This window comes from Danio aesculapii, chromosome 15, assembly GCF_903798145.1.
Source record: "Danio aesculapii chromosome 15, fDanAes4.1, whole genome shotgun sequence".
Taxonomy (NCBI): Eukaryota; Metazoa; Chordata; class Actinopteri; order Cypriniformes; family Danionidae; genus Danio; species Danio aesculapii.
In genome coordinates, this window is record NC_079449.1 from 12905923 (window position 1) to 12927920 (window position 21998).

The following is a 21998-nucleotide window of genomic DNA, read 5'->3' on the forward strand; positions in this document are numbered from 1 at the left end:
TTTGGTGTTTTCCAGCACTGAGGGTTCTACTCTCAGGGCTGGGTTGTGGATGGAAGGGCATCCACGGTGTAAAAACAATTGCCAGAGTAATTGCCAGTTCATTCTGCTGTGGCGACCTCTGATAAAGCAGGGAATATTCAGAAGAAATGTTAGTTATTGAGTGATTAAGTGAGCAAGAAGCAAGATGCGAATAGGGGAGATGAGAGGTTTATTGGGTTTATTGGGTGTCCTATGATGATGCCCAGAGACTCGGAGTGGGGGTACTGTCTTTGTATTGTTTGGTAGAGTGATTATGACCCAACCAATTCAACCAAGGAGGAAAGAGAGGGTTATAAGGATTGCTGGTGGGAAGCAAGGAAATGGATGAACAGTGCTAGAGGGCTGATCTGCCTTAAATATGTTTAGGAAGTAGATGATTGAACCGTCGACACAGTAAATACTCAAACACCCCCAAACTTGAAAAGGAGATTTGCCTTAAAGGGACTTTGGTGTTTCCCAGCACTGAGGGTTCTACTCTCAGGGCTGTGTTGTGGACGGAAGGGCATCCACTATGTAAAAACAATTGCCAGAGTAATTGCCAGTTCATTCTGCTGTGGCGACCCCTGATAAAGCAGGGAATATACAGAAGAAAAGTTAGTGAGTGAGTGAGTGAGTGAGTGAGTGAGTGAGTGAGTGAGTGAGTGAGTGAGTGAGTGAGTGAGTGAGTGAGAAGCAAGATGTAAATAGGGGAGATGAGACCAGGGCCATGTACACAATGCATTGCCAATTTACTTAAACTTTGGAGATATTAGTAATTTACAATTCACCAGCATGGCCCATGCCACCCTTAGGCTTTATTGTAGGGATAAAAAGGGATGGAGGAATATGGATAGTAAGGGAACAGTGGGATGAAGTGGAATGGAAGTAAGAGGATAATGAACGAGTAGGAAGGTTTATTGGGTGTCCTGTGATGATGCCCAGGGACTCAGAGGGGATATCGTCTCTGTAATGTTTTGGTAGAGTGATTACGACCCAACCAATTCAAACAAGGAGGGAAGAGAGAGTTATAAGGATTGTTGGTGGGGAATCGAGGAAATAAAGGGAGGGACGGAGGGTTGATCTACCTTAAATAAGTTTAGAGAGTAGGTAAGGCTCCTGAACTTTTGTTAACAAGTCAACTTCATAGGTGAAAACCACATTCTACAACCAAATTAACTCATTCAGATATGGCAAATGCATTTTACAAACATTCTACTAATTTGCAATTTTAAATCTATCAGTTACAAGTTAAAGTTCTATCACTCTATTAAAGCACACGAAATGGTATACATTTGTTGCCAGATACTGCCACAAAGGAAACAGCAAATCAGAACACCCAGCGATGTAAACAGGTCATCAAACTAAATATCCCACCTGCACCTGCCTACTTTAACTTCATCAGATGGATCACTTTTTGAGCCAAACCCAAAACAACAAATCCAAATACACAACATAAACATTTTAAAAAATCTGACCATTCTATCAATGGTAGTTTAAATTATGTTTATGATAATGAGAAACAGGGATTTTTTCTTAGCATTTTTACAGATGCCAACAATCCCTATTCACAGGGACTAGAACAGGTACATTATGCAAGATAGGCTATAGTAGGTGGTGATGCCATTATTATTTTGTCTATATAAACTGAATATTCTAAAATAAAACTCCAACTAATGCATATCCAATAAGGATCTGCACAAATTATTGTGTCCACATCTTTCCATTGTTATTTTCTCCAGCACACATCTTCAGTAAATCCAGACAGTGTTTTTTTTTTTTACACAAAAATGTTAATAAGTCAGGCACTATATGACAACAAAAGAATAGCTGTGCTTGAAAGCTCTAAAATGCTGCCTTCAGATGCAGCATTCCAATGCAGGAAGGACACATACAAATCCAAAATCTGCCTCCTTTCCAGAGGTCTTCATATCCAAAACGCGCATAAAAATAGGTGGATGGAAACATAGCTATTGAAGTCTACCATTTGTGAACAACAGCATCTTCCCAACATCCATTGCAAAAACACACACCACAAGCGCTCTGACTTCCTGCAGTTTGGAATGGCTGAGCTCAGTCAGGCCTTCGGATTGGTCAAACACGCAGAAAGATAAACGTGGCGGGGTCCGAAATGCATCTGTAAATCCCCCGGTGAGCGACGATGGGTCCTAGTGGCTTTATATGAATAGAGAGACTCTGAATCAACAGGCGAGCTGGACAATGGGCTGAATCCAGGGACTAAAAACACACAGGTCACAGTCGGGATATAGGATTAAGTTTTAGCAGTGGAGAAGAGAAGAGAAGTGGTCTTCCTCTGCTCTTCTCTCTCTCTCCTTCATGATATGTTCTCCCTCAGGGCTAATGCTGAGGTTATTGACTTCATAACATTCTTGGCATTTCCAAGTTTATTCGTGCATTTCCACCCAGCCACAAAAACCATCTCGGACTTTACTTTGAACACAAACATGCTGTTCTCTGTTGCTAGCATGAGCCGTGTTTTTACAAACTCACTCCTGCGAGACAAGGTAATTGACACAACATGGAAATCTGAAATCATGTGGCCCAACTCTCTAAGCAAAACAAATAGCGCATATATAACAGACTTAAATGAATACTCCACTTTTTTTGTGAAAAATAAGCTCCCCTAGAGTTAAGCAGTTCACCATTTAGTTGGCAGGAGCATTTTTAGCTTAGCTTGGCATAGATCATTGAATCAGATTACACTATAAGCATCTCGCTTAAATATTCGCTCAAATCATTACCTATTTAAAGCTTGAATCTTATGTTGTTATGTTGTGTACAAATCATACCTGTCAACCCTACCGTTTTTCCGGGATTCTCCAGTATTTTACAGTTCTATCTTGTTATCATCCCGTAAAGGTATTTTCCTGTTTTTCTCTCATATTTTCAGTTTTTCTATGAATGGTGGCAATAATGAGCCAATCCTCCCTAAACCCATACCAGCAAACCATAAGGGGATGTCCCTTGTTCTTAAATGCAAATCTGTTCTGTACTTTCATTTTATTTCGGCATGAAAATACTGAAATAAATCTAAAAAGGCTGGATTCCCTTCCTTTTCATTACAGGTGCTGTTGCCTCTCCTATGCAATCCTCAAAACAGTCATGTAGCGGTGCGTGACTGTCAGTTGACACACTCCATTGTGATAAATAGACGCTGTTTCCGAAACGTATTCTGTACATGCGATTTGAAGCGTAGCGAAAGTCTGGGTTTTGGGTGTGTGTTTGAACAGACATAGACACATATTTAATAATAAGCATAGGCAGGGGATATGTCTTATTTTCACATACCAATGTTGGTACAAAGACATTTGTACTATTTCTTATATGGCTAGGAACTATACTTTCATTCTAGCGAAGCCGTTGGTGGCATCATACCGCCCCATATCATTCATTTTAAGGGCGCAATGCAGCCAGACATACCTCTGGCTACATAATTTGTGATCTCCAGAAATGTAGACAGGGGTACATATCCACAATGAGCATGTGTTGCAAAATCATTGCACCTGCTGTAGCCATGGTACAGCAGCAAAGTTCAGTGATTATTACACTAGAATGAGTTCCTAGCCTAATCAGCCTAGAAAATAGCAACTTGTCATTTTCTGTTTGTCCTATTGCCCATTGGCCTATTAACCTTTGGTCTTTTTTGAGCGAGATGCAAATACTCTAATCCTATTCAATGATTTATGATATAAGCTAAGCTAAATGTGCTCACGCCAGACACCGATATTGGTTGAATAGTTTAAAAAATGTGAAAACTCAAATGTTTAACACTAGGGGAGTTGTAAAATAAGCCTATTTTTCAAAATGGAGTGCTCCTTTTTCCAAAGCCTTGCATTTTCCCTAAATAAATGTAGCACTCATTCAAAGTTTAAATGTGGTCTTTGCTAGTGCTAATGTTTGTGTGTTTGTCTGAGATGGAAAGAAAGGTAGAGGGCATGAGAGAGACGAAAGTGAGACCTGGATGAAGGGTCTCCAACAACAAGACACAGCCTGCAAAAACAGATGTCTGAATCTGATAACAAATCTGATAATTCACTTAGAGTCTTACTGACCCCACACTCATCCCAATACACACAAACATAAACAAGAAATCTGACAAACATCACAGCACAACAACATCAGCCATGTATTGTAGTGGGCATGCTGTAGGATGCTCAAGACAAAAAAGAAAACAAGCAAAACAAGCTTATTTCAGACTGTACAAAAAAGCTAAGGGAACTTGGGAAATGTGTGAACCCTATAAAAAGATAAATATCAACAATTAAAATAAGCTTACAAGAACAAAATACTAAAATATCCCTATTGTATTTATACATTTAGTTTTATTTATTTTTGGTATGGTTAATATTAGCTTTACATAACCTTTACTGCACATATAGTTTATTGTACACTATATATGTATATTATTTCAATATATTTGTTTAGCATAGTTCTATCATTTACTCTTTAATGTAGACTATTTTTTTCTTATTTATAATCCATGTATTCCTGTACCTTGATTAGTATGTGTATTTTCTTTTCATGCTCACAGTGGTATGCTGATTGTTCGTCTACATTATTTTTTGTGACCATACAAATTGAAAGCAACAATAAAATGTTGATCTAAAAGTATAATACACCTATTTAAAATCAATCAATGATTTAGAAAACCAGTGTTGTTAATATTTATATTTTTGTTATAATTTTAATGTTTTGTTTATTTATTTAGCAAAAATAAAGGGGAAAAAAGACTAATGCCAGTATGACGGCATCTGGTACAAGGATGACAACACTGATACTATTGCCTATACTGGCTGCACTACAATGCTGCCTACAATAAACGGATACGGAGGTAAACTGGAAAACAGTCCTAAAACATGAAGACATTGAAAAAATACTATTACACAAGGCACTATTACTTTTTTTCCTGAACATTTGTTGTATAACAGAATGATACATTTGGTGCATATCATTTACAATAATAATCATTAGATTATTTACAACAGAAATCAAACAAAAATTAAAGAGATATCAATAGGTCATCTGATCTGAGGACAGATATATAATAGAGAAGTTATATAGAGAGTGAAGAGGGCAAAATAATATGATAATAGCAAATTAGAGACTTAATAGATTATTCATATTAAAAGTCGTGCAAATTGAATATGTTTTGAGGGTTTTCTTGTTAAGTGAATCTGGAATTGTAAGTAATTTTTAATCTCTTGTATAAATGCTATAAATACTGGCTTGCAATTTGAAAATGTACATTTATGAATGTAGAATCTGCATTAAAAAAAGAGTAAGGTTTAATACAAAGCAGATGTTAAAATTTGTATCATAAAAACCAAAAATTATTATTTTTGGAGGTACAGAAAAGTTTTGTGAAGAAATATTTAAGATAAATTAACATCTTGCCAAAACAAGGCACTATGACTCGGTTTGATCCAAGACTGGAGCTTTGACGTCACAAATTACTCCCTATTGGAGTTATAAAGAGCCAGTAAAAAAACTATTGAATCTTAATAATCTCAAGGGAATTTCAATAACACTTCAGTTAGTGGACACATATTAATTAATAACTAGGAGTTTTCTCATCAATAGGAGCATTATTATAATTAATAACAGCCTGCCCTGTTGCTATGGTTACTGTTTGAGGTAAAGGGAAATGCTATCGTCATTATAATCAATTCTGACCACATTTCTTTTTAGAAAAGGCTAGGCTGTTTACTGTCATGTATTATATGAGAATATTCTCACACATAATTTGCAAGAATATGTTTTGATATGTATTTTTGCACTGATACAGTATGTCTAAATGAGTTCAAAGAGCAAATTAAAAAAATAGCAGCTTGAGTTATGAAAGAACTTTAGCCTTCCCTTATTCTTTAAAGTTAACCATATATCCAAATATTAATACTGTTACAGAGAATTTAACTTTTTTTGAAGACGCAATTCTTTAATAAACTCACCCCTTTACTTTGCGTCGGTGTCAAAAGTCCCAGCAGCATCATTCCGACAAGTGTCACGCGCAATATTACCCAAGAATCCATTGTTTTTCTCGGGTAACCGAACCCGTGCGCAATTGCAGTCCGAAACTATCTCAGAATCACGCGTAATTCAGGCGTCCTGAATGGAAAACCAAGCTCTCCAAATCCACCTTCAATAGCACCTGCAGCGCTGCAACCATGTCAAATATAAAACTTAAACTTATGCTAAAGAAACGGACGCCTTTTGAACGGTCAGTGAATCCATGAGAGGTTACAACAAGGGAAGTGAGTTGGACGTCCTACTGTTTGTAGTTGCGATAGGTAAAGCCTCGTCCATCATCTTGACGTCATGGTAAACGCGGAGCCGCTGCAGCGGGCACCAGTGTTCAGTGGTTACCGTTCCATGTATAACTGTGTGTCATGTGTTCAGCCTTACTGTTAAAGTTCGGCGTACTGCTAAAGTTCTCTATATTGTAAATATACCCTATATTACGTTTTAATGTAAAGCCGCAGCGGCGCAGGAAACTACGGGAGCAGGTGAGGATTTTTAATGTTTTGGTTTGCTTGCTGTATTTATATAAAGGTCTTGCTCTTGTGAATGTCGCTTACGTGTTGCCCATGGGTGGACTTTGGGTTTATTACGAGTCAGAAATACTTAAAAAATAGTCATAGTCGGATAATAGCTACTCAGATTAATTTGTAACAGACGAAACAACCCCTTCCTGGTGTGACAGAAGTTGTTGGTGTGTCTCTGAGGGATAATATAAACGATTTATTCGATGAGAAAGCAAAGTGTGATGTTTATAAACTGATTTGGGATGTTGGTAATGGGTGTAAAAATATAAATAAATATCATGGCTGATGGAATGTTGTATTTTCATGTACTTCTGTTGCTACAATTATTGTACAAAATGTGACAGTGAAGAATACACCTATGTTTTATGCATTTTTATAGTTATTTCCTTACTTATTTGCTATTATGCATCATGTATGTTTCTTGTACGTTAATTATTTTACATTTAAATGTTTAAAATGAAATATTAGTGAGTGATACTGAATAGGATAATGCTTATTAAGAACATGTGCATTTGACTAGCATTATAAATTCAGCTAAAATGTTCATGTTTACATTTTAGTGTTTCATCCATTTGGTAGGATTTGTATTTGGCTGGCAATAATTTTCGAAACAAATGAAGTCTTAGCTTACAAATACAATAAATGTGTGTTAGTTATAATAACATTCTTTATCAAACCGGGTCTGAAAGTGATTCGACTAGTTCTATGTGTTAGTCGTGCTACTGATGTTTGGTAAATTAATTTATAAACGGTTAATCCTTCCTAATAAAAAAAGAGTTTTAATGTTATAGCAAGGCCTGAATATCTATCTTCTGAGTTGATGTGGCCATTCTTCGTGTCAGTGAGTTCGCTTTAAAATCTTTCACAGTCTTGACTTGTGTGTCATGGTCATGGAAAAGAAGCCATCTGGAAAGATCAAATTTGTTCCATTGTATTGATTCAGCCTGTCTCATTCTTTCTTTCTCACCCCCACTTCTCACATCACCCCTTCTGCCATATTGTCAGCCATTGGCAATGTTATTTATACATATGAATACATTTAAATATCTATCCAAGTTGTCAATTCCAGCATTCATCTATTGTTTATCATACCCTCACAGTGATTTACCCATCCATTCATTATTTTTGTCCCTCAGGTGGGTGAGTTGTCCGCCAGGACGTCCGGAGTCATAGCTGACCACACCGTTTAGAGGCAGTGGAGAAATATCAACAGGTATCACATGCCCTGAGTGGCAGCTGAGATGACACGCCCCCACCGAATCCCCTCGACCAACCTCCTTTTCTGGTAATCTCTTCATTTAATACAATAATCTCTGCAATATTCCTCTGATCATCCTGTCTTAAACATTATTCTCAGTATCCATATGTACCAACATCCATTATGCTATTTTGGGAGATGCTCACATTGCAAACACATCATTCAGAATTGAAACTTCTGGTTTTATTGACTGTTCAATATTCAATAATTCAATATATCATGATAATGTACATGTACAATAATAATATCATGGACACTTCAAAATACAGTAAATATTTATTTATTATTTGAACTTTTAAAGGGGACCTATTATGTAAAAATCACTTTTATAAGAGGTTTAAACACAGTTGTTTGACAACAGTGTATAAATATGGCCAGCCTCTAATAGTAAAAATAAATTATTTCTGTTTATAATCACACTTGAGTCTAGAGAAATGCTTGACATTCTCCCTTTGTACATGTCATCAGAGAGGGAAAGCCCCGCCCATTGGTGACAATCTCTCCCTCATTAGCATAAACACCACTGAGTGAGAAGCAGCCTTATCTGCTGAATATAATGTCAGCGACTAAGAGGTTTATAAATGTTGAGTTTTAGGATGCACAAAGGAAGAGCAGAGTCTCCATAGACTGCCTTCTTCTGACACACTTTTTTTTGACATTTTCAGTTTTTCATAGAAATAACGTAATAAGACCTGTTTTGATTCTGCTACTATGCTGATGAATAAGCCTTTGTAGCTCCACCCTCTTTTGAAAATAGGGCTGGGAGCACAATCTCATTTAAATTTAAAGCGACAGTCACCAAAGCGGCACAATTTGGCAAGATGTCCTCGCTGCAATCTGTAACCACAATGACGTACTTGACATTGTACCGCTCACTAAGTTAATGCCCATGCTACTGTGATGGTTGGGTTTAGGGTAGGGGGAGGTGTAGGTGATTGTCCATTACGTAGTGGACCTGGTCCAGTACATGATCAAGGTGCAGGCTGCAGCGAGGATTGTTTCCAATTTAGACCAAAGCCTAATAATGAGCAGTTTCAAAGTGTTTTAAAACATTAGTTGTGTGGTATTTTGAGCTCAAACTCTAGGGACATCAGAGACTTATTTTTTCATCTTGTAAAAATTGGCATAATAGGTCCCCTTTAAGAATATTTACATTGTATTTGCAGTGGTGTTCATAACAGCGCCAAATGTTTGTAGACTTAATCGGTCAGCTTAATTGTTCCAACATTATTATTTTCGCATGTTAATCTACTACATGCTGAAATATTGATTGAAAATTGTGTGACTATTTATAGGCATGTTGTATATTAACACAGTGGGCTGCCTAAACTAAACTCCATTATAAAAACTACAAAAGCTCTTATTAATCTTAGATGATGTTAATTTTGTAGGTAATGCGTACCTTGGATCTAAGAGTCAAACAAAAACAAATTAGTTCAAGAATCTTGGTAAGATCTGACTCCAGAGTCAGAGTTTCAATAGTCACGTCAAAGCAGTAACTAAATCTGCATACTGTCATCTCAAAAACATTGCAAGAATTAAATGCTTTGTTTCCAGTGAGGACTTAGAGAAACTTGTTCATGCTTTTATCACCAGCAGAGTGGATTACTGTAATTGACTCCTCACTGACCTTCCCAAAAAGTCAGTCAGCCAGTTGCAGCTCATCCAGAATGCTGTGGGCAGGATTCTGACCAGAATCAGAAAATCAGAGCACATCACACCATAGACTGTAAAATATATGGACGTAGTATCCGTGACGTCACCCATAGGTTACTGAACACTGCAAAAGAAGCTACAAGTAGGCACGGCCAACTGTCGCCATTTTGTTCGCGTGTCATCGCACCCACGGCGGGATACCAAACAAGGGAAAAGAGGCGGAGAGTGAGCGGAGCTACCGACACCTGCTGGCATTTTGCTTGGACCTGGCTTAGACAGACTTTACTTTGGGAGAACGCTTAATACTTTATTACCTGCGACTCGTTTGTGTTCTGACCACATGTGCTTGGCTGTACACTATATCAGTAAAGTGTTTAGACTTAAACACCATTGTAATACATTTAGCCACTAAACATTGTTCTTATGACGTTTTTCTACAGGTGGAAATGCGGATTACTTCCAAATACTTCAAATATAGTCTGTGTTAGTAAATACAAGGATATTGATGAAATCCAGGCATAAAACTGTATGACAACACTTCAGATTACTGTTCTAGAGCCTACAGCTAATCAATCTGTCAGATTCTGGAGTGCTTTACAGGTCTAAAGAACATTATAAATGATAAATAATCTTAAATAAGACTAATGCATTTGTAGAGATGGTATGTTAAGTATATAATTTCACTCACCTGGGAAATGGAGGCCCTGTGAATGGTTTGTGAGCACAATTAAGTGCACACAGCATGCCATATCATCTGATAATTGTAAGAAATATTTCCAAAAAGGAACTGACTGTGTAAAGGCACATAAAACAACACAAAAATTCAATGTATATGCCGAGTTCAGCAGCTAATCTGCCGGAGTCAGCTGAGGTGAAATGTCGGCGACCAGTGAGACCTAGCTGTCACTCAAGTGGCCACTCCCTTAACTATGCAAACTTAATATAACCTAATATAAAGGAAACGGATGAGTTATAAAATAATTCACACCCTCACAGTTGTCATGAATGGTAATATTAGCTATATGAACCAAAATTGTTCTTTGTACCAGGCTGTAAACACCCTTTTTTCTGTTGTAAAGTTGGCCATTCTAACAGTGGGCTCAATTGAAATTTGCTCCATATGGAGCCAGGACGAGCGGAATTTCGATGAATTGCAGTTTCAGTTACTTCTGTATTGGCTTCCTGAGGGAGAGGGGGAGGTTGCCGCTTGCATCAAACCTGTCCTCAGGTCTTTACACTGGCTCCCAGTTACATTCAAAATAGATTTTAAAGTATAATTACTTGTCTATAAATCACTAAATGACCTCAATACATTACAGATATGCTCACTGAAAACAAACCTAACAGATCACTCAGATCTTTAGGATCGTATAAACTAGAAATTCCGGGGTGAATCGGCCTTCAGCTACTGCGCCCCCTACTGCTGGAATCAGCTTTCACAAATGATCAGATGTGCTCCAACATTAGGCACGTTCAAATCCAGACTTAAAACACATCTGTTTAGCTGTGCCTTTACTGAATGAGCACTGTGCTACGTCCAACAGATCACACTATTATGTCTTTCTTTTTATTTTTCATTCTTTATAACCTGTTTTAACACATTTTAATCTGTTTTTATCCGTTTTTTTTATTATTTGTTTTTATTTTCTTATACTTGTTTCTTTTATTCTTGTTTATGTAAAGCACTTTGAATTGTCACTGTGTATGAAATGTGCTTTTGCCTTGCCTAATGAACCACCTAATTTTGTGCATTTACCAAATCCTAAATATGTCTTCCTTATTTTTCCAGCAGGAGGCTTTTATTGGCACTTATGATGGTACACACAACTTTGGGGGTGAGTTGGCTTTTTTGTCAAAGTTTTGTATAAGTGGGTTCTCAATAGCAATCTGATATATTTCTGTGATATAGGGTATTGTGTTAACATGGTCAAGGAATAGCTTGTCTTCCCCCCTCCCCCCTCCAAAAAAATATTATGTCATCATAAACTTACCCATATGATCTTCCAAACTTATAAGACCTTTTTATCTCTAAGGATGCTTGAAAGAACTATTATTTCACACACTGAAAGTCAATATAGTCACCAGAACAGTTAGGTTGCAATCATTCTTCAAAATATTATTTTTATTATGAGTGTTTTTAATTTGAGGTAAATCTCCTTTTTAAAGATCCTGACACAACAGTAAGCCAGGGGCCAATGCTAAGCTATCAATGAAAATAGATCTGTTTTGGTGTTGGCCAATTGTTGAATTGGCATACATGTATATCTGCATCACTGCCAGTTGAGAGAGATTGTAAGAAGTCTGATTGGCTATTCAGTTTACTGAACAAATTAAGTGTCGAGAATGCAAATGCAAGTGCTGCTTTGTTTAATTGTAGCCCAGTTTAGTTACAGCAAAGTTCAGCCAATTTCCATGTGCAGGAAATAGAGAGCAGTGAACACCATGTACTGTAGAGAATCATCTTGATCTAAACACCTTCTTGGAGCTCACTTCTAATGAGCTGGGTAGAAAAATAAGCAGTGTGGGGGATAGTGAGGACTAGGAATGAGAACTGCTGCATTGTACCAGGAGTGTCCAAACTCTGTCCTGGAAGACAGCTGGAGGGCAGCCTTTAACACCAATTAAACATATCTGAGGCAGCTAATTAAGGTCTTATTAGTTCAGGTCAGTGTGTTTAGGCAAGTTGGAGCTAAACTGTGCAAGATAGTATCCCTCTTGGACAAATATTTTACACCCCTGGTTGAGAATGCCATTCAACTTGCATTAAGAAACAACGAAAAACATCTTGAGAGTTCAAAAGGAATCATTAATGTCACAATTAATGTTTTGTGTGACCACATTTTTAGCTTGGTGAGATGGAGGTATTGATGAAGTGCAGTGTTTCAGTGCTGTGTTTAGGTTTAAACTAAACTCTTAACTAGAAAGGACATATTTAAGCTTTTTTTGACTCGTATTTTGATTTCAATCTCACTGTGCTCTCTTTGAAGCTAAATGTCACATGATCTGAAAGGGTTATGATGGCATAAGGGATGTAGAACTATGAAAGGTTACCGTCTTTCATCACTAGCCAGCCGCACAAGACAAAAAGTGGGTTTGAAGGTGAATAGTAGTTGTATTTCTGATTGAAAGGTGTTTTCTGAGAGTGATTAGTAAATAGGTGTGAATTGTTGGTTATTAATAATTGTGCACGTTGGTTTGGCTCCATTCAGTCATCATCTGAGTGGCTGAACTTGTCTGGCAGAGTGCAAAGGCACAGAAGGATACAGAACATTACTTATGAGGGCAGATTGCCATCATATTCACTAGAACTGAACAGATGAGGAATGGAGAGGCAGAATGAGAGATAGGCATAATCGCTGAGATGTTAAGAAAAACATCGTCTACATCGATGCCCATCCTTGCTTTGACGTAAGAAGAGAGGAATGCAGACATATTTCTAATGTAAACAATCCAACTAAACGGTCGGTCTGCTCAGAAAATCCTGTCATCATTTATTCACCTACCAACACGTAATACTATCCTCCAATGAACACAAAAAGATATGCTTGAATTAATTTTTTCCCCTGTGTACTAGAAAGGCATCTTAAAATTGAGCATTACAAACTGAGCCAAATGTATACATAAATCTGATATATGGCCATAAATGAACACACACACATATATATAAAATTATAGCCAATATATTTGAACGTATATGTACATATTTGTAATTCCAGTGGTTAAAAAAATATGTAAATGGCCATTTTTGATATATCTTCAGATGTATGTTGAAAATATGACACATATTTAATAAATGTGAAATCCTTATATATCATATATGTAATTTGCACATATTTGCAAATATCATCTTCTGTATTGCAATGGTCTATATGGAAGAATTTTATGTATTACTTGTTTTTTTATTAAAACAATGTGTGAATAACATGAAAGCAAACTTAAAGGAAATCTCTTCTGACTTCTGTGGTTGTATAATGGGACTTTCACACCTTAACTATTGGTGGAACTTCCTGCTTTTTGGCATGGTCGCATTGTAGGAACTCAAATCACTTTTATTGTCACATCATCAGCAGCACGTGTGCTTTGATGAGTGAAAAGCTTGGGTGCTGGTAAAAGAATACACACAAATGCTCGATCTTGCAGATTCGCACTCTATAACATCAGAAAGGTCCAACCCTTCCTATCGGAACATACAGCTCAACTCATTGTTCAAGCTCTTGTTCTCTCCAAACTGGATTATTGCAACTCTCTACTAGCCGGGCTTCCAGCTAATTCTATCAAACCTCTTCAGCTGCTTCAGAACGCTGCAGCACGAGTGGTCTTTGATGAACCCAAAAGAGCACATGTCACTCCGCTACTCACCCGTTTGTACTGGCTGCCAGTTGCTGCTCGCATCAAATTCAAAGCTCTGATGTTTGCTTACAAAGCGACCTCTGGCTTTGCTCCTTCGTATCTGCTCTCACTTCTGCAGATATATGTGCCCTCCAGAAACTTGCGTTCTGTGAATGAACGCCGCCTCGTGGTTCCATCCCGAAGAGGGAAGAAATCACTTTCCCGAACTCTCGCATTCAATCTGCCCAGTTGATGGAATGAACTCCCTAACTGCATCAGAACAGCAGAGTCACTTGCTGTCTTCAAGAAACGACTAAAAACTCAACTATTTAGTCTCCACTTTCCTTCCTAATCTTAACTGCCTCTCTGGCTATACCACTAACTGTACTCTCTCCAAAAAAAAAAAAAACTTTACTAATGCTCTGCTTCTTAGACTTTACACACCTGAAACTTGTCTATAGCACTTGTTCACTGCTGCTCTTATAGATGTGTAAATTGCTTCCTTGTCCTCATTTGTAAGTCGCTTTGGATAAAAGCGTCTGCTAAATGACTAAATGTAAATGTAATGTAAATGTAAATAGACAAGTACACAGTCAAAAAGATGTGCACTTAGTTTGACCGTTGGTGGATGATTATTGTAGGCAGTATTGGAACTGGGGCAGTGCTTAATTTGTAAATGAATAATGGAACAAAACCAGGAAATAAAAGTTACCGTGACCGACGTCCACCAAGCAATTTTACTTTTCTCGGAACATGACATCATTAAATAGTGATAGCGAAAAAAAAGAGCATCACATTTCTGAACTATCTTTTATTATTTTGTGCCATCTGTAACATCAGTCATAGATAATAAAAACATGTAGCTACAAGCATAAATCGTATAAACAATCACTATTCAGTTCATTTCACTATTATGTGCCAAGTGAAAAACAAATAAATGATTCACTTAGTCTAATCTTCAAGAAGAGCTCACAGTTAGCTCTTTAGTCATGTTTTCTGGCTGACTTGAGATCGCTTTGCTTCTGTCTCCCGCTATCCTGATCCATTTGCGCAGTTTCATCTTCTCAAGATCTCTTTTGATCAGGCTCATTATCAGATTTACTCATGGTTTTAAAAAGTGAAAATATGCTTGACCGCCTCTTTGCCATTTTGAAAATACAAATATTATTTAGGTTGGCCACTATGCCATTATTTATTTTCGCTGCTCACTGCGCGCAAAACAGCAATCACCAACCAATGCCAGTGATTGTAAACAGGAGAAACACACACACGCATAGGTATTCACCGCCCACAAGTTAATGCCGGATCCATTAAAATGAATACGAAACATGAATATCAGACATTTTCTGGAACAGGATCCGGCTCAAATTAAGCACTGAACTGGGGTTTATTTAGTTATAGGAGTGCTATTTTTTAGATTAGATTAGATTCAACTTTATTGTCATTACACATGTACAAGTACAAGGCAACGAAATGCAGTTTCGGTCTAACCAGCAGTGCAATAGCAGCAAGTGCAGGATACAGGTATAAGTTATAAAGTGCAGTTATAGAAAAACTATGGTGATATTTACAGATGGATGTACTATCAACATTATATACAGGTTGTATTAGCTATGAACAGATTTACAATAAATGAATATATGTACAGGATGCTATTAATAATCAGGAGTGCAAATAGATAAACAATTACAAATGTCCATGTGCAGTGGGTATGTCCAGTTCAAATAAGTAAATCAGTGCAATGAATATGTGCAAACTTTAAATGTGCAAATGTTAAATAGTGCAGTGATTGTGAGGAGTATAAGTTAGAGGAGTGTGGGGGTGTATTGGGGGGGGGGGGGGGGGGGGGGGGCAAAAGAGTCAGTGAGGGGCAGAGTTCAGGAGGGAGACAGCTCTGGGGAAAAAGCTGTTCCTCAGTCTGCTGGTTTTTGTCCGGGGGAGCCTGAAGCGCCTGCCGGAAGGCAGGAGAGAAAACAGTCTGTGAGCAGGGTGAGAAGTGTCCTTAAGAATACTGCGTGCTCAGCGCAGACAGTGTTTCTTCTGGATGTCCTCTATGGCTGGCAGTGTAGTCCCTGTGATGCGTTGGGCAGTTTTCACCACCCGCTGCAGTGCCTTACGCTCAGCAACAGAGCAGCTTCCATACCAGACTGTGACGCAGTTGGTCAGGATGCTTTCTATTGTGCATCGGTAGAAGTTCACCAAGACGGCTGATGAAAGCTGGTTCTTCTTAAGTTGCCTCAAGAAGAATAGGCGCTGGTGAGCCTTCTTGACCAGGCTGGAGGTGTTGGTGGTCCAGGAAAGGTCCTTAGAGATGTGGGTCCCCAGGAACTTGAAGGATGAGACAGGCTCAACGGCCATCCCATTAATGTGGATGGGATCATGTGAGCCTGTTCGTCCCTTCCTGAAGTCCACAATGAGCTCCTTGGTCTTGCTGGTGTTAAGGAGCAGATTATTGTCGGTGCACCAAGTGGCCAGATGCTGTATCTCCTCCCTGTAGGCAGTCTCATCATTATTGCTGATTAGACCAATCACTGTGGTGTCATCTGCAAATTTGATGATGGTGTTGGATCTGTTCACAGGCCTACAGTCGATGGTAAAAAGGGAGTAGAGGAATGGGCTCAGCACGCAGCCCTGTGGTACACCAGTGTTGAGTGTGACGGTGGTGGAGCAGATGTGGCCTGATCTAACATTCTGAGGTCTGTTAGTCAGAAAGTCCATAACCCAGTTGCAGAGAGACGTGTTGATATCCAGGTCTCTAAGTTTGATCAGTAACTTAGAGGGTATGACAGTGTTGAATGCTGAGCTGAACTCAACAAACAGCATTCGTGCATAAGTGTTTTTATTGTCCAGGTGTGTGAGGACAGAGTGCCGTGCTATGGAGACGGCATCTTCTGTGCTCCTGTTGCCACGGTAGGCAAACTGATGTGGGTCCAGTGTGGATGGCAGAGAGTCTTTCAGATGTGCCAGGACCAACCGCTCGAAGCACTTCATGATGATGGGTGTGAGTGCTACAGGGCGGTAGTCATTCAGGCATGTTGGGCTGGAGTGTTTGGGCACTGGCACAATAGAGGTGGTTTTGAAGCATGTTGGCACAGTTGCTAGGTTAAGTGACAGGTTGAAAATGTCTGTGAATACCCCAGTGAGCTGTTCTGCACATGCTTTGAGGACGCGCCCAGGAATACCGTCTGGTCCAGCAGCCTTACGCACATTGATCCAACTCAGTGCAGTGTAGACTTCTGAGGAGGTGAGTGTTATAGGTGAGTGGTCGGTTGAGGTAGTGTTCCTGGTGTAGGGTTCTGTATTGTCTCTTTCAAAGCGGACATAAAAGTAATTTAGCTCGTTCAGGAAGGAGACATTTGTGGCTGTGGGGGTGGACTGGCTGGGTTTGTAGTTGTAGTTTGTAGCTGATGGCCTGGATGCCCTGCCACATGCGCCGAGGATCAGAGTTGGAAAAGTGCTCCTCTAGCTTTAGCTTGTAGCAGTGCTTGGCCTTTTTGATGCCCCTCTTCAGATTAGCCCTGGAAGTGCTGTAGGCCTGTGCATCCCCTGATCTGAATGCAGTGTTGCGTGCCTTCAGCAGGAGGCGCACCTCCTTGTTCATCCATGGCTTTTGATTTGGGTATGTGGTGATCTGTTTCTGGGTTGTAACACTGTCTATGGTGGTGTTGATATATTCCAGAACAGAGGAAGTGTAACTGTCAATGTCTGTGTGAGAGCCACATGTGGCCTGGGAAGCAAACATACTCCAGTCTGTGTGTTCAAACCTGTCCTGGAGTGTGGAGTCCACCCCCGCTGGCCACACTTTGATGGTCCTTACTGATGGCTTCACACGGTTGACGATAGGTGAGTACTTGGGTGTGAGAAACAAACAAAGGTGATCTGATTGACCCAAGTGGGGGAGGAGGGTCACAGCATATGCTTCAACCATGTTTGTGTAAACTTGGTCTAAAGTTTTGTTTCCCCTTGTGTGGCAGAAAATGTTTTGATGGAATTTGGGGAGCACTGTCTTTAAGTTTGAGTGATTAAAATCCCCCGCAACAATAAAAGCAGCCTCCGGGTGAGCAGTCTGTTGTTTGCTGATGGCTGCATGAAGTTTATTCATAGCGAGCTTGGCATCAGCGTCGGGAGAAATATAAGCAGCAGTTATTATGGTGGAGGTGAACTCCCGTGGCAGATAAAACGGTCTACATTTAACCATTAGAAATTCCAGGTTAACAGAGCAATGTCTCCCAACGACGACAGAGTTTGTGCACCAAGCTTTGTTAATATAAATGCATAATCCTCCGCCTCTGGTCTTACCGGAGTCATCCGCCGTTCTGTCTGCTCGGAATGTTTGATACTCCGTTAGCGATATAGCATTGTCTGGTATCCCGCTGTTTAGCCATGTTTCTGTGAAAATCATGACATTACAGTTCCATAATCTTTTGCTGTGGTTGATGCGCAGTCGAATCTCATCCATTTTGTTCACCAGTGACCGTACATTGGCGAGAAAGATGCTGGGTAAAGAGAGCCGGTGTGGTGTTAGCTTTAGCTTAGCTCTTAGCCCGCCGCGCTTCCCCCGTCTTTGTTTACGTTCTCTGCGCCGCCTCCGAGCACTTCCGCCCGGCCGGGTAGGTCTCTCAGGCCAGGGTGTTCTGGCGATCTCAGGGATGAGTCGAAGATTGTTAATAAAACTGTCCGGAATGCACAATCCAATATCCAAGATGTCCTGTCGGGTGTACGATGTAAAGGCACTGCTGTTCTGCATGAACAGACCCGAAATGAGCAGGAATAATACTGCGAAATTGCAGAAACTGGAGAGACGCTGAGCCTCGCGAACCGAACGCGCCACCATCTTGTCTCGATGAATATTTGTGGGAATTAAATGAGCTAATTAGCTTAATTTTATGCAAAAGCCAAAGAAGGTTGTGATTTCATTCATTATAAATGAAACTAATGTGTATAATTTTCATCATAATGTGAAAAGAAGTATTCTGTGCTGTGATGTCAATAACTGTGTAATTTTATTTGCCTCATCTGTCAGCATGATGTTGGTGAATCAGAGCTTGTGCAAACATATCTCTTTGATCTGAGGCTTTCTTAACTGCTGTTTTCTCAATGCTTGTATTTGTTGTATGTTAACTTTTAAAAGAGTACAGCACTTATTTACGAATAGATATTTGTTAACAGTATATCACTGCAGAGATGTTTCCAAATTCTTTTGACTACTATGCAAAGAAATAAAAACTTGAATCATTCTCTGATACCTACATGTGATTAAAGGGATAGTTCACCCAGAATTCTGTTATCATTTGGTCAAAATTATATATTCAAAAAGGCGGCAACACCAAAGCTCCAAAAATGCAAATTTATTCAATTAAAAAGGCTGACACAAATCGTGTAACGTTTTGAGCACACCGCTCAGCATCAGACAGACTGTCAGAGCCGTGTGCTCGAAGCGCTACACCTTTTATTGCCTTTTTGAATATATAATTAGCATTTTTTGCGTCTTGGCTGAGCACCCAATTAAATGTGATGTGCGTGCTTTTGTACATTTTATCATTTGGTCAAAATACATCTCAGTTTCTTCTGTTGATCACAAAGGAGGTATTTTGAAGAATGTTGGAAACCAGTAGCCATTGACTTCTATAGTATGTGTTCTACCTGTAGAAGTCAATGGATATTTGTTTCCATCATTCTTTAAAATATCTCATTTTTTGTTTAACAGAAAAAGAGACCCATAAAAGTTTGGTACAACTTGAGGTGAATTAAGTAAACTGACCAAATGATCATATTTGAATGAACTAAAGTTGTTGGCTAAAGTACACTTAGTGACCACCAGTGTATTTAGTAACAAGGATTTCAAGTCAAATTTAGACCAGAATCACTCAAATTTCAAACCAGATTTGTGAACCTCATGATAGATTCCCTGAAGTGCCTCAAAAGAGCTATTACTTTTTCAGACATCGCTTTCAGGCTTTTCAGTGAATAACAACTTACATTTTTGTGAGTCTTTTCTCATTTAAACTAATGTATAAAATGTATTCAAAGACATGAAATGTAGAGTAGTCAGCTTGAATTTTACTGAAATGAAGCTGACATGATATTGTTATAGAAAGAAACTTATACAGGTTTAGATCGACAAGAGGGTTAATAAATGATGAGAGGTTTTTGTTTAAGGAACACAGAAAAAGTGAGAGTGGTATATTGATGGCATGCTGTGGCTCCTGCACAGATATAAATTGTTTTGCCTCTGGCGTTGTGTCTGATTCTGTGTGAAGGGGGTCAGAGGTAAGGTTGTAAACCTGAAAGAAAAATGACCAGGTGTCACAAAGCAGGTCCTGTCTCAAACATGCACAATTAAGAGGAAAAATGTATCAGGCTCACATACCCACACATACACATGTACATATTCTGTCGATTATTCAGATGAATGACATGTGTAAATTATCTGTCGTATGGCATGAGGGAACAGCTTCCAGTCTTATGATTTACAGTACCGGTTTGGTGCATGTTTATGATTCACATGATCATTGAAACCTTTTGATTTAAAGCCTTGAAATACTTGAAAATAGTGTGTCAAAGCAAATATAACTTGCTTGACAGATTTTGATTGGCTTACTGTTTCGTAAATCCATTTGTGTTATTGTTATGGGAAGCAGACGGACAAGGAAGGTGAGTGAATTATTAACAATGTTTATTTTCAACACATGAGCACATAAGGAGAACGGAGGAGAAGTGAGTGTAGTCCGGTTGTGCGGATGATCCTTGGTGGCAGGCTGGATGACTGATACTGAGGGAGACCGAATGCACACACCAGAGGGCTTGCGGGGAAGACAGACTGATGACAAACACAAGGCAGACAGGACACCGGGAACACTGGACAAACTAGGAGAGACAGAGAGCAGATAAGTACAATATACTGAGATTTGAAATGCTAGTGATTACCAGGAGGTGTTCACTCAGAGTCCGCTTCGTAGGAACGAGACCGGACAATGAGTGAAGTGAGGTGTGTGCTTATATAGTGAATGGGAGTGATTGGGTGCAGCTGTGCGTGGTTAATACTCAGGTGATGGTGATCTTTGCGTGATGCTGGTGGAAGAGCCTGGCCAATCCGTGACATTACCCCCCTCCCCAGGGCCCGCTCCTGAGGGCCTATACCTCCGACGCCGTGGTGGTCTACCACGTCCACGAGGTGCTGGAAACTCGGGGTGATTGGAGTGGAACTCTTCCATAAGTGCAGGATCTAATATATCTGATCTGGGGACCCAAGATCTCTCCTCCGGACCGTATCCCTCCCAGTCGACAAGATATTCCAGCTGACCACCACGACGTCGGGACCGTAGAAGGTCCTTGATCTTGTAGATGGATCCGACTTCCGACATCAGTGGGGGAGGAGGTTCCTCTTCATGGCCAGGCTCTGTGGAGGGAATCAAAGGGTCGTGAAAGGGTTTGAGGAGTGAAACGTGGAATGTGGGGTGGATCCTATATTGTGGTGGTAACTGTAATTTAAACGTGACGGGGTTGACCTGCTCCAGGATGGTGAAGGGACCAACAAATCTGGGACTAAGTTTTCGGGAGGGCAGTCGCAAGCGGATGTCTCTGGTGGAGAGCCAAACTTTCTGCCCCGGCGCATAGCTTGGACCTGGGATCCTCCTCTTGTCGGAGACCTCCTTGGCTCTGCGAACTGCCCTCTGGAGATGGTGATGAGCATCGTCCCAGACCCTCTCGCTCTCCCGGAACCAGTAATCCACTGCGGGGACATCAGAAGGTTCGCCATCCCAGGGAAATAGTGGAGGTTGGAAGCCCAGAATACACTGGAATGGCGTAAGTCTGGTGGTAGGTTGCCGCAGGGAATTCTGGGCGTATTCCGCCCAGCCCAGAAACTGGCTCCAGGAGTTTTGATGACCGTGACAGAATGTTCTGAGGAACCGCCCCACTTCTTGGATCTTCCTCTCTGTCTGGCCGTTGGTCTGTGGATGATAGCCAGACGAGAGGCTGACGGTCACACCTAGGAGTCTGAAGAAGGCTTTCCATAGTCTGGAGATGAACTGGGGTCCTCGGTCCGAGACTATGTCTTCAGGTAACCCAAAGCATCGGAAGACATGGTTGAATAGGGTTTCGGCGGTTTCTAGGGCTGTGGGCAGACCCTTCAAGGGAATCAGACGGCAGAATTTGGAAAAACGGTCGACAATGAC

General features: G+C 39.9%; 2 protein-coding genes across 2 annotated transcripts in view; one reads left to right on the forward strand and one right to left on the reverse strand.

Annotated features, from left to right (window-relative positions):
- col4a3 (collagen, type IV, alpha 3) overlaps positions 1-6026 on the reverse strand; it is a 49196-nt gene extending 43170 nt beyond the window's left edge. The window contains exon 1 of the mRNA XM_056474099.1: positions 5985-6026. Within this exon, the coding sequence (XP_056330074.1) occupies positions 5985-6026 (42 nt within the window). The remainder of the gene's footprint in view (positions 1-5984) is intronic.
- A 6321-nt stretch (positions 6027-12347) lies between these two features.
- Positions 12348-21998, forward strand: part of col4a4 (collagen, type IV, alpha 4) — an 85899-nt gene continuing 76248 nt past the window's right edge. The window contains exon 1 of the mRNA XM_056474100.1: positions 12348-12353. Coding sequence (XP_056330075.1) covers positions 12348-12353 — 6 coding nt within the window. The remainder of the gene's footprint in view (positions 12354-21998) is intronic.